Here is a 17,107-nt window from a genome sequence, read left to right as displayed (position 1 = left end):
CCAGTGACTCCCCTACCAGCCAAGTCCACAGCCACACTGACTGGTCCTACTGTGTGGTTGACAGAAAGGGCCCCTCCCCACCCTTGGTTCCCACCATGCCTCATTCTGGCTTCCGCTTTCCTTTCCTTCTCCTTTCCTGCAGGGGTTTCTTTGCTTTCCAAGTATTTGCAAATCACAGAACGCTAACTGAAAAACCCTTCTTTTCTTCCCTCTACATGCCACTTGACCTTGTCCCATCGATGCCCGCAGCCACAGCCAATCTCGTGGGGTGTCCTGAAGGGCCACTCACCTGGGCCCCGGCGGCCAGCAGCAGCTGCACGCACTGTGCCTGGCCTTGCAGACTGGCTGCGTGCAGGGGTGTGATGGAGTCCACCATGACCTGGTTGACACAGGCGCCATTCTCGATCAGCTGCTGCAGCTGCAGGGCCTCGCCACGCTGGGCAGCCTCGTGCACGGGCGTGCGTTCCACCCAGAAGCCTGGAAAGGCAATGGACCTAGTGATGAGACCATGCCACTCCTACAAAGGTCAGATGAATACACTTACAACTCCAGAGACCCCTTATGAAACTCAGACACCACGCATGATCATGTAGTTGGTCTAAACACTCCACTCAAAGTCCTGGAGACTGGACTTTGGCGAGTCTTTGGCAGCATATGAGGGGCTTCGTAATGGGGCCTTGCTCATCTCCTTGGCCCCTCTCCCACACCACCCCACAAACCTCTGTGCAGTCACACTGGCAGCTCATCACTGCCCCTGCCATGTCACACCCACATCTCCTTGCATGTATTCTTCTCTGCCTGAAATGCCCACCTTCACCCCGACCCCAAGCGTCCATCCTGCAATCTCCTGTTTAGACACCTACATATTCCACATGAGCCCAGTTGAAATACCTCCTTCTCTGGGAAACACTTCTCCCACAATACTCGCACATACACACTCATTTACACTGTCCTCCTCCTTGCCTGGGAGTGAGTGCCTTGAAAGTAGGGACCAGGTTTTAATGCCTCAATTTTAGCAGATCCCTCAGGATTTTCTACACACAAAATCATGTCATCTGCACATAAAGATAATTTTGCTTCTTCCTTTTTAATCTGGATGCTTTTTTATTTTTTCTTGCCTTGTTGCCCTAGCTTGAACTTCTAGTACAATGTTGAACAGGAATGGTGACAGCAAACACCCATGTCTTGTTCCTGGTCTTGGAGCTAAAGCTTTGTGTTTCACCATGAAGGACAATGTTAGTGTGGGGTTTTGTAGATACTTTTTATCAGGTCGAGGAAGTTCCTGCCTGTTTCTAATTTGTTGAGTGTCTTTATCATGAGAGAGTGTTGGATTTTGTCAAATACTCTTTCTGCACCTATAACTATGATCATGCCATCTTAATTCTATCAGAATGATGTATTATGTTCATTGTTTTCAGATAATAAATCAACCATACATTCCTGGGATAAATCCCACTAGGTCTTGGTGTATAATCCTTTTTATATGATGCTAGATGTGGTTTGCTAGTATTCTTTGAGGATTTTTGCGCCTATTTTCATCAGTGTCATTTATCTTGTGATTGATGGATTTGTCTAGTTTTAGTATCAAGGTATCACTGACCTCGTAAAATGAGCCAGTCAGTATTCTCTCCTCTTCTAATTTTTGAAAGAGTTTTTGAAAAATTGGGATTAAATCTGTCAATGTTGCATCAAATTCACCTGTGAAGACATCTGGGCGTGGGCTATCCTATATTAAGTTTTTAAATGACTAATTCAATCTCTTTCTTTGTTATAGCTCTATTCAGATTTTCTATTTTTGAGTCAGTTTGGGTAGTTTGTAGGTTGTGCCTTTCTGGGAATCTGTTCACTTCACCCATGTTATCTAACTCATTGGCATACAATTTGTTATGGACTGAATTGTGTCCCCCATCCCCACCTCAAATTTAATATATTGAAACCCTAACCCCTAGTACCTCAGAATGTACTCGTAACTATATTTGGAGATAGGGCCTTCACAGAAGTACTTAAGTTAAAGTGAGGCCATTAGGGAGTGTGGGGGAGATGAAAGGAGTGCTGAAACGCAAAGAAGATTTGATTTCCACAAAATATATAAGCCAAGCTTAAGGAACTTTCTACTTACCATCTCAAGAAGGGTCCCCAGTGTGTTTCCCAGTAATAATTAATAGTCACCCGAGGGCCTGTTTTGCGGGGTAGTGAAAAGTGGCTATGGGTGACTTTAAAGTCAATTGAAAGGGAGAAACACCCCAAGGTCAGAATGAGCAGTGGCACCCCTAAAAAGAGGAGAGCAGGACGAGGCCCTAGGACTTGCAGCAAGAAGAAAGTACAGCTCAGGAATGCTGGGCACTGGGGGTGCCTGCGGCTGAGTGGCAGGCAGCCTGGCATGGCTCCCACATGCAGCAGCTACCTAGAGAGATGTGGCATCTTCCACTGCAGGGTAGAGGGACGAATAAGATATGACAAAAAAGCAGTTCCTGGTCACAGAGGATGTGCAAATAATTCAAAACAGCATGATGACTTTGGTACTAGAGGAATATTTCAAGTTATGAGAACTTAGAAGCAAGACCACCCACGTGTCCAGGGACAGTCAGGAAAGCATCATGGAGGAGGCAAGCTACAGTGTGTTTGTGTTTGTGACAAGCAAGGCTTGTTTGGCTGTGTATTCCCAACGTCAGGCACAGAATATGGCTCAACACAGATGCTCATATCCACCCACTTGTTTAAGAATAAGCAAATGAATGAATTGAGGGAATCGCTAAAAAAAAAATTTATAAAGTCTGGACATCAAATTTTTAAAAGAAAAGCTAATTTTCTTTTTTTATGACCAGTCTATGTGTATAAAGGAAATGACTTACTGGTAACCAGCGGCAGCCATGGAGGGCAGAGAGCAGAAGCAGCAGGTGTGATAACAAAGAAAAGAAACTTGTGCACATCAAAGAGCACGATCAACAGATGGAAAGGCAACCTACAGAACGGGAGAAAATATTTTCAAATCGTGTATCTGAAGGGGTTAATATCCAGAAGATATAAAGAACTCCTGCAGCTCAACAACACAAATAATCCAATTTACAAATGGGCAAAGGACTTAAATAGGTATTTCTCCAAAGAAGACATACAGATGGCCAACAAGCATATGAAAAGATGTTCAGCATCGCTAATCATCAGAGAAATGCAAATCAAAACCACAATGAGCTATCCCACAAGGACGCTACTATAAAAAAAACAGAAAATAAATGTTGGCGAGGATGTGGAAAAATCGGAACCCTTGTGCATTGTTGGTGGGAATGTAAGATGGTGCAGCCACTATGGAAAAGAGTATTCTGGCTCCTCAAAAAATTAAAGAGAATTACCATATGATCCAGGAATCCCACTTCTAGGTATATATCCAAAGGAATCGAAAGCAGTGTGTTGAAAGATGCATGTACCCCCATGTTCACTGCAGCATGTTCACAATGGCCAAGAGGTGGAAGCACCCAAGTGTCCGTGGATGAATGACTGGATAAAGAAATGAGGTTTATCCATATAAAAGAATATTATTCAGCCTTAAAAAAGAGGGAAATTCTGTCACATGAATGAAACTTAAGGACATTACGCCAAGTGAAATAAGCTTGTCGCAGAGAGACAAATACTTATATGATTCCACTTACATGAGTTATCAAATTCATAGTGACAGAAAGTAGAATGGTGATTGCCAGGGGCTGGGGGGGTGGGGGGCGAAAGGAGGAGTTTACCAGGTGCAGAACTTCAGTGTTGCAAGAAGACAAAGTTTTGAATACCTGTTGCACAACAATGTGCATATAGTTAACACTCCTGAACTGTAAACTTAAAATTTACCATCTTAACCATTTCTATGTGGCTTTTCTTTTTACCACAATTAAAAATGTTAAAACCATTTTAAGAAAAACATGACAAAAAGATGGAGGAAGCCCTGGGAATGGAGATGTTGTCACCTGCAGCTGGTACCAACCGCAGGCTGTCATCAACAGGAGACAGTTACAGTGGGAGGGGAGGGGCAGAGGGTGAGATGGTGGCCTCAGTAGCCTCTGGGGACTCCAGGAAGGGCTGAGAAGCAAGGAGAGGGGAGAACCACCCCTACATAAAGGACATGGGGGCTGCATGGTGCCCCACAGAGCTTTGAGAATGCCCTGGCCCTTAGAGGGTAGCCCAGCTTTCCCTCAGAGAAAAGGTGAGGAGTTATTTACCTTAAAACAAAACGATACATCCTCTTATAGTCAGTGAAGAAAGCAGGGGAGATACACATTAGTTACCCCCCTGCCAGGCCGGACCTCGGGCTCTATTTCCAGCCCTGTGCTTGGACCCCAGTTCTGACATGACACCCCATCCCCCTAGGAGAGGGGCCACCCTGGAAACCTGAGACCTTCCTATTCTGGCAAGTTTCCTGTAGGAGGAGCATTCCCCTAAATCCCAGCCCTGACACTAACTGGTTTCCTAGCTCCTCCTTCCACCACCCCCTTCCCCTGCTTCACACCCGCCTCCAGTCTTCCCATCCCTCCCCTGGCCTCCTCCCTTGGCCCCTGCCTAATGCAGCTAAATCTTGTGTAGGTCATGTGGGGCCTGCTCAGGACCCTTCAATTGGCCCTTTCTTCAGGATAAAATCCACACTCCTTCGCAAGCCAGGTACGTAAGCCTTCCAGGATGGAGTTCCAGACCTTTTCCCTGTCTTCCCCCTTCTATATCCCTCCCATTGGCACCCTCGCGCCCTCCCTCCCCCCCCCTACCCCCACACACACAGTGTCTCCAATATACTGAGCTTCACATAGCTCACACAGGGTCAAGTGGTCCAGGCCCTGTGCCTTTATACTTGTTGTCCCCAACTGAAACGAAGCCCCCCAGCTCCCCATTTCTCATCCTCTGCCTGAGTGAGTAAATTCCTCCTCACCCAGTCGAATGTCTGCCTCTCCTGTCTTTACTCCATCTCTGTACAGATAGCTGTGCACACCTACACCTCATTTGCACTCCTCTCCCATCCTTCCTTGAGCATTTTTAGGATAGGACAAGGGATAAAACCCTCTGGTTCCAGCACAGCACCTGATACACAGGTATGGGATGAATGAATACTCTGCAGAAGCAGGTTTTACTTGCCAGACAACTTCTTACCCCACAGCTGGATCTGCCCTCCCACTGCCAAAGCACAACTACCTCCCAGCCCCTTACACACCTGCTCAGCCCATGACACTGAGCCAGGTGCCAGGGTACCAATTAAATAGTCTGTTGTAACAAGAGCAAGGCCGCAGTCCTGGAAGAGCATCTGAGCACTTATGCCCCAGACTGAGAGCTGCATCCCAGCTCACCTCTTGCCTGTGCTTGGATTTGAGGTCATGATGACACTTGAGTCATGCCTCGTGTTGACCAGCTGCTGGCAAGCCCAAGCTCGTGAAGGGTTAAATAAAGACCTTCCTCTTGAAAACTAGAAGTTTCACCAACGTCCTCTACACATCTACTGCCGGATGACAGTCAGTCAGTCACCCAAGGAGGAATGACAGGCACTTGAGAACACGTGCCACTTTTCTGCCCCACAGTATGACCTAATTGATTCAGCCTGTGTACCCCATGTGCACCTTTCTAGCTCCCAGCTGCAGCACCTTCTTTGCCTTAGCTGGGGCTCCCGGCACCTCACATCTGAGGGCCCCAGGCCCAAGCCCATCCTTCAGGAATTGAGAAGCCCTAGTTGAGTACTTCAAGTGTTTCTGCATCCACCTGCCCTGAATGGGACAGTATGCAGTGACCGAAGAGCCTCAGGAATCACCCAATGTCTGCCTGTCCCTTACCATGAGCTCTGTGGCCTTGGGCAGGTTACCCTCTCAAAGCCTCAGTTTTCTCGCTTATAAAATGGAGATATTTTTGCCTAGCCCGCAGGGTGGCTGTGAAAACTGAATGGACGCTATTTTACACAGTGCCCAGCCAATCGTAAGTGCTCAGTGAATGACAGATGCTATGACTATGAGAGGATCATTACCCTCACGACCACTTCTGCCCGCCCTGCTGGGATCTTGGGTTCCAGCTTCACTATCTGTCCTTGTTCCATAATAAGCTCCACCTTGGACCCCACTTCCAGTAACTGGCTCCTGTGTGAGGCCCCTGCACTGAGCCTAGGCCCGCTTTACCTGCACAGTTCCTGGGCCCCCTGACACAGGATGGAGCCTGCATTCCCACCAGCTTCCACCAGCTCACCACAGCCCGCTGTTAAATATCCAGGAATCCCGCCAGCCAGAAGCCACTGGGGACTCAAAAATCAGCCATGGTGTGAGTATTTACACCAGCAGGAGCAGCAAATCAGGATCTTGTTTTTGTTCCTTTTTAATTCTTTTTCCTCCAGAAAGCCACTTTACCAGCATCCACTTAGTCGTCACAGAGACCGGAAGCTCATTGAGTCAAACAAAGAGCCTCCAAACAAAGGGGCCTCCAAGGCCTCCCACCCCCTACCCCCCAGACAGCCTGCAATGTATACGGCCTAATGGGTCCCTGCCCACATCAGAGGAGGGTGCTCAGCGGCCCTATCACAGTCTCCCGAGACAGGAACCCAGACCATTCTGACTGAGCTGGCCCTGACCGTGACCCTGGCCCTGCTCCAGACCTTTCTTCCCCCAGCTGGGCCGGCCTCCCCACGGGCAGCAGCCATGCTCTAACAAAGAGTGTTTTCCAAACACTGCAGAGAACACCTTTACAACAAAGCTAATCCAGCACACTGGCAATGAATTGGGGTCAACATCCACCCAGCACCCTTGCATGTTGCTTGGGCTGGGAATTTTGTTCCAAGAATGTCATTAAGGGCAGCCTGGGGTCCTCATTGCAGGAAGGCCTTTCTCTGGCACAGCTGTGAATTGAAGATAATCTTCAGTCTCTGGCATAAGCCTTTCCCCCAAATATTCCAGCAAACATTCTTAACATGGCAACCTTCTGCCATACCCCATCCATAAATGCAGAGCAAGATGGAAGGGAGGGGAGGCCATTCCTGAGGGATGTAGTGGTCGGGACGGGCTCTGAAGCTACAGGGGAGATGGTTTTCTGAGGCCTGCTCTCTGGGCCAACCCTCAGCTCTCAGGAGAAAGACAGGGGTCCTGAGTGACAGACACAGCCCCCAAGGTCCCAGAAGGACAAGGATATGTGTGTAAAAGCTAACAATGAATTTAAGAGCTGCAAGGACCTTAGAAATCCTTAACAATCAACACTTCCAGAAAAGTACGGCAACATATGCCCATCCCTCTCACGGTAAAGGAATCAAAAAAGAAGCAGGTCATAAACCCATAAGGACAAACAGACCAGCACCTAAGGATGACAAATCCTACTTTGCAGGACACTCTAAGGTCCAAAGACACCATATATGTGAAAGAGCCTGGCACAAAGTGGGTACTTAATAAACGGTGTTTATCAGGACCAGTACTTGTGACTAGTGCAGTCTGAGTTACAGTTTTAGTACCAGAAAGTAGCAGTCACCTTGCTTCTCAAGGGAAAACAAATCTTTCTTTTTATATGTAGAAACTTACTTGAGAACTGGGGCTGAGTGTTGCACTGCTTTTTTTTTTTAACCTTCATTTTTTTTAAATTAGTTTCAGGTATACAAAACAATGTACTAGTTAGACATTTATTATCTATGCCCCTCACAAAGTGATACCCCCCCAATCTACTACCCCTCTGACATCACACATAATCTATTGCTTTGTAAGAGATTTTTTAGCAAGGTCTTTTTCAATGTTTTAATTATGAATAATAACCCAAGTATTGTGTATCGGTAAACATGAGGACAAATGGCATTCAGTGTGGTTTTAAGATATGCTAAATTAGGTAAAAAATAAATAGAAAAGGGTACCTTCCTAGAGACAAAACAGTCAAAACTTGGTAAGAGAAGAAAAAAAGAAAGTGAAAGAGAATAAGTGAAAACGAAAGAGAAGTGAAAATAGATTACTACTAAGAAGTGAAAGAGCCAGAAAAAGAAGAGGGAGGAGGAGGCAGCTTCTTAATGCAGTCCTTCTCTGCAGACCGGTCTCCCCAAACACCATCAGATCTGCTCATCTCCTGCTCTCACCTCCTCTCCCCCCTTCCGTAACCACAGAGCACAGAGGGTGGGGGCTTTGCATCCGAACCACTGAGCAGTCATCCTCTGTCTCAGCCGAGGGACTTTGGGGAGTTTTTCATTTGAAATCATCTGAGTCTCAGTTTTCTTATCATTGGAGATCACATTTCACAGGGCTGTTTGAAGGAGAAAACAAAAAAATGATGTACAATGCTTTGCCCAGAAAAGTACCTCAGTAAGAGTTTGTAACTCACTACCTGCGATTTCTTTGAGTACCTTCATTTGCCCTAAATAGGCTTCTTTGGTTTGTTTGTTTACAAGTCCTCTTTGAAGCACAATTTTAGGATAAGCTTTAGGCTGTAAATATCTCTCTACCCATGGGGGTGGGGGGCGGTGGGTAGGGAAAAGCTACAGATGCTGACACTGAGTCTACAGAGAGCCCCCAATCCACTGAGAGTCAGGTCCCTGCCCTAACTCCCTGCGTGCAATCAAAGCATCTGGCCTGACTCCCAAACCTCTCTGCAGTGCCTCTCTCACAAACACAAATGCACAGCCAAGGTTTATAAGAAAAGAGATCAAAACAAACAGAACATAAGAACTTCTGAAGAAACTAGGTCAATGCAGGTAAAAGCGTCTAAAAAACTATTCTCGATCCCTCAGAAGAGAGGAGAGGAAATACTGAAACACTATCCCGGGACTTTCTAAAGAAAAACTCAAGGAATAAGAAAGAGCTTTCAGCAACAAAAAATATGATAGCAAAAATTAAAAACAAATCCAATAAAAGAATTGGAAAATGAAGTTCAGATAATCTAGGGAGTAAAACAAAAAGACAAGGAGATGGAAAGTACACAAAAAAATAGTATGAAAATAAAGTTTCCATCCAGGAAGTCTTAGATCCAATTAGCAGGGCTTCCAGAAACAGAAAAGAGAACTCTCAAAGAAATTACACTAAAAAGTCTCTGAGTTGAAGGGGATGAGCCTATAAATGAGGAGAGGCCTATGAGTAGCCCGAGTGATGTATAAAAAGGGCCACACCAAGCCGCACTGTCATGTAATTTCAGAACACCAAGGATAAGGAAAACCCCTAGAAGTTTCTAGAGAGGAAAAAAACAAATCACAAAGAATCAGGGTTCAGAATGGCGTCTGACCTCTTAAAGCAGTTCTGGAAACTCGAGGACAGGAGCCACGCCTTCAACATTCTGTGGCAAAAGAATTTCCAGCCCAGAATTCCGAACACAGCCAGGCTGCCAATGAGGTGTGGAATCAAGGCATTTGGGGACAACAAGCAAGATCTCACATAACTTGCCTCCTCATCCCTCTTTCTGGGGGCCTTCCTGGAAGATGTGTCCCATCAAAATGAGGGAGTTAAATCAAGGAAGAGGGAGATACGGGACCTAGGATTCAATGTGGGAGAGAGGTGATGTGAATTCCTGGGATTTTGTCAAGGGAGGCTCCAGAGTGACAGGTGGGCAGCGGCCTCACGAGCACCCTTCGAGGATGGAGCAGGAAGGGGCAAGCTGTTGGGGGTGTGTCCCCAAATCATCCATGAGACGAGAAAGACGGTGGAATGGGTGGGGTACCTGAGGTGCCTAAGCCGACTGAGAGGCAGCCTGGGAATAAGGTAGTGATTGTGTGTATAGAAAACTAAGCAAACAAAAATAAGTCGTTACCACCAAGAAAAGCAAAAAGTTATGCGAAGGGAGAAATGTAATCCTATCATGGCCAGGGGGTGCAGTATTCACTTTCATAATAATATAAATGCTGAATGCTGATTTAAACAACAACAACAAAAATGTAATTATGTTAGAGGATACCAGAGAGACATATATGGGAGTGGAGGAGCACCGAGTGGGCGAGGGCTTCCTTCTCATAGCAGGATGTCTGTAGGGAGAGTAAAGTTTGAAAGTCAGAAAGTCACACTGCCTGATTTGGTTAGACAAATGGAGGTAAACCAGATGAACAGCTAGAAGGGTTGGAAGAAGACAGAAATGTTTCATGCTAAGCCCTGTGGCTTCACTTAATTTTTTAAACTATGTACGCTCTTATATCCATAAGATATTATAAATATGAATAAGAAATCCTTTATAATCCCTCATTTAAGCCATGTTAGAAAACTGAAATAAAGCAAAAGACTTGCCTAAACTCACACAGCATAGGAATCCCTGCTGTTCAAACCATCCCAGGCTTCTGCATGTCTGTTTTTGTGTGTGTTCTATATTTAGGAAATGGCCCATCTGAACATGGGACATACTTTCTGTGCCAATGCAAAACCAAAAACCATTTAGGGCCATTCAGCACCTCTGGGATTCTTGGCTCTGATTCCTACAAAATATTTTATATATTGTAGCCGAAATAGCCATGATTATTTCTGGCTTTGCCTCTCTAGCCCATCAAAGTCAAATTCACACAAACATCGAATAGATTTCAGTGGTTTTTTTCGTGTACATACAAGAAGCATGGGTAACTCTAGGTTTGCTTCTTTTTTTTTTTTAGGTTTGCTTCTTGAACTGTTTCTTCCTGTCCTTTTTCCCAATGGATTCTGAGTGATTCTTCATATCACTGCAAATGTGGACAGCATTCATTGACCCCTGACCGCCCCCAAGCCCAGGCAGTCTACCATTTCTGGAGTTGCAAGGGCTTCCATACATGGAACGTAACATAAGCTTTAGAGTTTCCCTCTCATTCTGAACCTCTGAAAGCATGCAACGAAACTCACCTCACACAGAGGGAAACTCCTAACAAAAAGACCCTTTTTTGGTATCTGACTCAGTGTAAGTACCTTTGAATGAGATCCCAAACTACCCAACCCACACAGAATTCTGTCGTCTCACAGCAGGGTGCATGTGTTTGTGCTTGTGTTAAAATTTTACTGATTCAACTGTAACCATGATGCCACAGGTGAGCTCGCTACCTTGGAACATCTGGTAGCCTCATCAGGTATAAAAGGGCACTTTAAATGGCAGGTTTATTAAAATGCTTGAGAGAAGGCAGATTTCAGAGCACAGACTTAAAAGGGTTTTCTCAGCTTTTGCCTATTAGTATTCTCCATCCGTACCTACACTGGCCATGAAGGAAGATCCAGAGAATTAAATTCTCTTATCACTTCTGTAAATTCTGCTCCTTAAAATAGCGGTAAGTGATTTCTGCATCTTGAAGGACCTACTTTTCAACCTGGTCTTGTTCATCCATTTGCTTCAGTACACTGCTCCAGACCACAGTTTGGTGCTGTTTAAATCTTTAGGGAGGTAGGAATAGGACATGGAAAACATTTGCCTCCTCCCTTCTTTCTATCAGATCACACTGATTAAATTCTTGATTGATATTAGTGCTTATCTCTGTTTCTACTTCACCAATACAACTTGGAAAGTAAATCTTTTAAAACCAAAATATGTATAATATTTTCCAAAGGTGAGTCCCAGGAAGGCAGTCAAGCTGGGGCCTGCCAGCAGCCTGAGGAACAAAGCCATCTATCCAACAAGCAAGGAGAAGGAGAAGGTCATGGAATTCCTCAGCCAGCGTTTCACAAAACAACTTCACAAGTCATATAAAGAAAATTATTTTTATCCTGCCTTTTAATTTAGACACTGCTCTTTTATACTCCAAATTCATTACTTTGCCCTTTTATGCCTCAAATCCATTGTAAAATTAGTACAGACAGGGCAACGTGAGACTCCACTTCTAAATTTGGAATAGGGTTACCATATTCATAAGTCAGACTTAGTAGAGAAAACAGGAATCATAAACCATCCGCAGAAGCAACTCACCCCAAAATATGGGCTGAAAACACCTGGCTTAAAGAATTCGGGGAGAAAACCCAAGAAGGTGGCTGGATGTCTCCTTGGGACAGCAATGTCCCAATGTAGAAGCTTCCCACAGCAAGCTTCTACAGAGCATGGAACTAGTTGATAAACTCTTCGTTTTCCTGCTTGGCACACAGGGTCTCCATCAAAGATGACTATAGTTAACAAAGAAGCTTAAATCTCTCACCTTGCTGTGACATTCAGTTGCCTTCTTCTTGTGCTTAAGTGCTTGGGTTTACTCACTTCCCTCCATCCTTCCCCCATCCCATTCCCATAGACCTGTTCCAGATTTGTTAATTTTTCAGGATGTGATGGGCCAAGACTTTTTCTACTTCAGTGGTTCTCAACTTTGGTTGCATGTTAGAATTACCTGAGGTGCTTTTAAAATGTGTGGCAGCCAGGCTGTACCCCCAATTAAATCAGAATCTCTCGGGATGGGACCCAAGCACCAGCATTTTTTTAAAGATCCTCAGGTTATTCCAGTGTGCGGCCAAGATTGCGAATCAGTGTTTTCTCTCTATTGTAGGAAAACACTGCCTTTCCCTTCCACTGTGTCCTGGAACCAGCTTTCCAGAGCAGCTATCCTTTCCCCTCTCCTCCTGAAGGATCTTTATGGTCTAGCCCAAGACATCCTGCTCTTATTACTGTTCCTTAACCCCCAGCTAAAGAAACTCCTAACCCCTCCCCATTCTCCAAGGCAGCAAAGGTAAACCAAAACCTTAAAACTCCTTTGTACTGCTGGCGATGGCAGCTACTGCCAGCCACAGCGACTGCCGTAGAATCCCAATTGGTGTTAAAATCGTCCTAAATGGATTTCCTTCAGACATTTTTATTAGCAGTATAACACAGTGCCCAGAGGTTTCTCCACAAAGGGACATTTCTAAAGAGTTCTAGAATCCAGCTTTCTCTAAGGCAGAAATGGAAACACAATTTGAGAAGATTTTGAGGAAGTTTACTTCTCAGCCAGGGCACTGATTATCTAAATATCTCAAGATGCTTTCAATACAACTGTAGTTTTTAAAAGTCATATTCTACAGACGCAGCAGAAGGATGAACTTATACACAGGTTCCGGGGCACTGGCCTGCTCCTGACTGTGGACCCCTGAGGCAAATACATTTCTCACAGCAAGAAAGGGGATAAGGTACCATGCGGAGAAGGCAGGTAGGTGGTAAAGCACTCCCAATAAAGGAGGAATATATCTCTGTGGGTTCCCAAATGACGTAGGGGACTTTGGAGTGAGTGGGTGAGTGCTGGGATCGCGTCTCGTGAGACCGAACAATGGAAACACGACCCAGGAGAGGCAAAGAGTTTTAAAAAGAGGATAGTTGATTGAAAGCAAAGAGTCAGGGCTCCCCAGCGGGACGGGGTCCCGAATGGGGATGCCCAGTGACTGAGGCAAAAGCTCTTACTTTTATACCTTCCTTTGCCTGTTTGGGGAAGGGGAGCTGTTTGATGAAGGGAACTGGCGCCTTCTAATGAAATTTGTCTACCAGGTTTGTTCTGCTTGCCCATTCTGAAGAAATTAGCAAAATAACCCTCTCTTATCTATCAGATCTGCTCCATTTGTCAGGCCAAAAGGAATTTTATGATTAACCTCAAGGCCTTGTTACATTATGTACTGGAGTGAAGAAGTGATTTCAAAATCTGGAGTTTCAGGATATGGCTGTCTTTGTTTAATCCACCAGGGACCTCCCTGTCTACCTCGCGACATGCTAGCTAACCTGTCTCACCAGGTCTCCTGAGAAACCTACCGCAGACTGTTTACCCATTCAGTCATGAAACTAGGCCAGCACTCTAGGTAACCCTATAAATCGATTAGAGATTAACCTATTGAATGGGAAGGGCATGCACCTTTTAGCGTAAAGCAAGCAGCAACCAAAAAAACTAAAAACCCCACCTGGGTTTAAACATCAGCTTTGCTTCTTTCCAGCTGTGTGAACTCAGTTTCGCCTTACATTATCAACAGTGATGACCTGTCTAGGGGCTGTCCCAGGGCTGATGGCTAGTGCCTGGCACGTTATGTGCCCGGCTGCTCTGTGGCTCTTATCGTGGTCCCAGGAGCTGCCTCTTCTTTTTCTCTCTCCATCTCACCTTCTGAACACTGTAGATGGCAGTGAACTGTGTTTAGAGTTGTTGGCTAGGTATAACTGAAGAACAGCAGCAGATCACCTTGCTTAGAGCCCAAAGTCCCTAAAACACCCTTTCATCTTTGGCCAGCCTCTTACGACCAAGTCAGAAGCTCTTGAGAACAAATGCTGAGTATGGAGATCACGCTTTCAACTTTGCAAATAAAAACGTACCTTACGTCAATAATGATCTGTATTACCTTTGCTAAGTTACTGTGTTTCCCTGAAAATAAGACCTAGCCGGATAATTAGCTCTAATTAGTCTTTTGGAGCAAACATTAATATAAGACCCGGTCTTACATAATCTATTTTATATAAGACCTGGTATTATATTATGGTGAAATAAGAGTCTTATATTAACGTTTGCTCCAAAAGACACATTAGAGCTGATTGTCCGGCTAGGTCTTATTTTGGGGGAAACACAGTATAAACATGGGATTCACTTTGGGGTGTGACTTGCCCTAAATTCTTTGTACTGGCTTGATAAGGCCATATTGTGAGACTCGGCAATCTTTACCTGTTTGAGCTGTTATAATAAAAAATGGAAAACCTACACGCTTTGGTTGGAGTACACCACACACACACACACACACACACACACACACACACACACACAGAATTTGAGATCAGACTATTTCAACAGCCTTGTGATGGGCCTCTACTTCTACTACTCCTGAGATAGCAGTGTTGTTTTGGATTCAACACATTGAGGTTCTTCATCGGTGTTGAGAATAAAATGTCAGCAGGACAAACCTTGAAGAAATATATTAAAACAAAGTCAAAAATATCCACGAACCCCAGAAGCTGTGTATCCATTAGTTTAGAATGTGCTTTTCTTCTAAAGACACAGTCCTTAAACTATGCAGAAAACATGCTCAGAAGTTATGCTGTGCTATTGAATGCTCTACATGAATCAAAATATCAAAATATATGTTTAAATAGGCTCCCACAGCTCGCTAGTCATTCCTTACTTAATTGATCCAATTGAATACATATCACACTGGCAGGGTCGAAGTCCTGTGTTTGCCTGGGGCAGAATGCCAAGTAAAACCAGATGTTTATTAAATATCTTTGATGGTGTTGAAGGTGGCTCTTTTGAAAAATCAATGAAAATAACTTTGCCTTGCTATGACTGCAATTCCTCTGAAGCTAAATTTCCCCTCAAGATTTCTCACTTTTATTTGCATACTGTTTTCACTAGTATAAACATACTTCCAATTTTGTTTTCTTTCCAGTCTTTTCAAAGCTCCTTTTATTCACCACAGTATTACTTCATAGGCAGGAAAGTTTGCTTCCTCGAAGAAATATCCCTTTGTCCTCTAATCCATTTCATCCTTGGGTAGCCCCAATGATAAGATTCAGTGAAGAACTGAGATTGCATTTTTTTACAGTGTGACATAATGTCACAAGGGCACATCCTCCTTCTGGAGCTGATTCCTTCTATCTAACCTGGGTGTATCTGTGGGATGCTAATAATACCACTGCCACACAGCCTTCTCACAGGGCGCCTTGTCTCAGAGACCTTCCAGCTCCCACCCTGGGTTCTTGCCAGGGCTGCCCTATGAACGGTCCTGCATGGGCATTTCCTAGGTTCTTCTCCAACTTGACAATGACCACGCACTACCACCCCACCCCCATACACACCTCCACACACACACACCGCATCCTCCCCAAGGTGCGCAGCATTCTGATGGTTCTGCAATTCTGAAGTCCCACTACTGTCGCGTCACAATGATGACCAGTCCTGCAACGCACTGGCCGGGGACAAGGAATAGACATAGAAACCACCTCTGCATGCATGGGATCACCGGACCCCACGTCTTTAAGGACATCACCCTCCAATCTGGGCCCACCAAAACGCCCTGACGACACACTCAGAGGAGGGTGCTTCAAGCGTCTCAAAGCCAATGTCATCGGATGCACCTCTGCAGTCCCCGAAAGCCTGCGCGGGCGGTCCTGGTTCTTTTGCCAGCCCCCCAGCCGCGTATTCCTGTACCCGAGCCTCCACGGCGCCCCGCACGTACCGACGTCACCCAGGAAGTAGCCATCCGGGGTCCGGGGCTCCATGCTGCTTGCTGCCACGCGCCCCCGGTTCCACGTCCCTGCGCGGAGGGCCGTGGACCGCGCTGCGGGCTGGGCGGGCTGATCTGCCTTGGGGCCGAGCGTCCGGCGGAGGTGGCCGTGAGCGCCGGGAGTTGTAGTTTCCCTGCCCAGCTGGCGCGCCTCCCGGGACTCGGGGCCAGCGCCACATCGTGGTCATCTGCGTCCTACTCTGCTGTCACTGCCGCCATGCACAAAACGTGTCCCTGTGCAAAATATGTGTCCATGTGTAAAATGTGCCCGTATGTCCATGTGCAAAGCGTGTCCATGTGTCCAAGTGCAAACCGTGTCCATGTGTTTGCATGTGCACAACGTATCCCTGTGTAGACGTGCAAAAGTGTTCAGCTGCTAAAACTCGCTACCGTCCTTTGCACTGATCGCCCTTGGCAGAGCTCCAGAGTTCTTCCATGCTTTAATTTTAACGACAAACTTTCTACTGAAGCTAGCATACTCCCTATCTGTTTCATCTTTCCAGGGAAATCATAAATTCCAAATTGTTCACATTCCTTGAAAAACAAAACGATTTAAAAAACTGCTACCCGAGTCTCATGGCAGAAATGAAGAACCTATTTCCGAATGACTCCATGTTGACAATTGAATAAGGGAGTTTTGTTTGCTTGTTTTTGTTTATTTTGTAAAGCCCCTAATAAGGTTCAGAAGGTTTGACCTTGCCAAAGTTCGTTGCGGTCTCCACACACAATTTCTCACCCACGCTGATCTGAACTGAGCCTAAATGTAGAAATTAGTTTGGCCTAGAAAGTGAAAATAGGAATTGTTGGGTCTGGAAATACATACGGCCTAGCAGAGAGCAGAAGGTTTGATCTGTCACCCTGGGCAAGGCTTCCCCAGGACGGGAATCTTTATCTCCAAGTCCGGACAATGGGCACTATATTGAGAAGTGGTTGAGCCCTATCTGTCAGAATCCAAATATGTTGGGAATTGAGAATCCCAGGCCTAGGAATGAAATGTCAAGCCTATCAGCAATGTGTGTTTGTACTCTTTTTGCCACTTGTCTACTAAAATTAGGCTCTTGAATTTTTTTTTTTTTTTT

At 45.4% G+C, this 17,107-nt stretch overlaps 1 protein-coding gene across 4 annotated transcripts in view; it reads right to left on the bottom strand.

The window, feature by feature from the left end:
* Nucleotides 1-16,206, bottom strand: part of ASB13 (ankyrin repeat and SOCS box containing 13) — a 31,818-nt gene extending 15,612 nt beyond the window's left edge. The window contains exons 1-4 of one of the 4 annotated variants that reach the window (XM_074325040.1): nt 15,981-16,120; nt 3,348-3,492; nt 2,853-2,962; nt 290-477 (exon numbers count right to left, since the gene is read on the bottom strand). In XM_074325040.1, coding sequence (XP_074181141.1) covers nt 290-376 — 87 coding nt within the window. In that variant the 5' untranslated portion in view covers nt 377-477; nt 2,853-2,962; nt 3,348-3,492; nt 15,981-16,120. Of the gene's footprint in view, nt 1-289; nt 478-2,852; nt 2,963-3,347; nt 3,493-8,041; nt 8,206-15,980 lie in introns of all 4 variants that reach the window. The other 3 variants (XM_074325038.1, XM_074325039.1, XM_019738269.2) reach the window with 3 other exon arrangements.
* Nucleotides 16,207-17,107: the final 901 nt, after the last annotated feature.

This window comes from Rhinolophus sinicus, linkage group LG02 (assembly GCF_036562045.2).
Source record: "Rhinolophus sinicus isolate RSC01 linkage group LG02, ASM3656204v1, whole genome shotgun sequence".
Lineage (NCBI taxonomy): Eukaryota > Metazoa > Chordata > Mammalia > Chiroptera > Rhinolophidae > Rhinolophus > Rhinolophus sinicus.
This window is presented reverse-complemented; position numbering and strand designations above follow the sequence as displayed.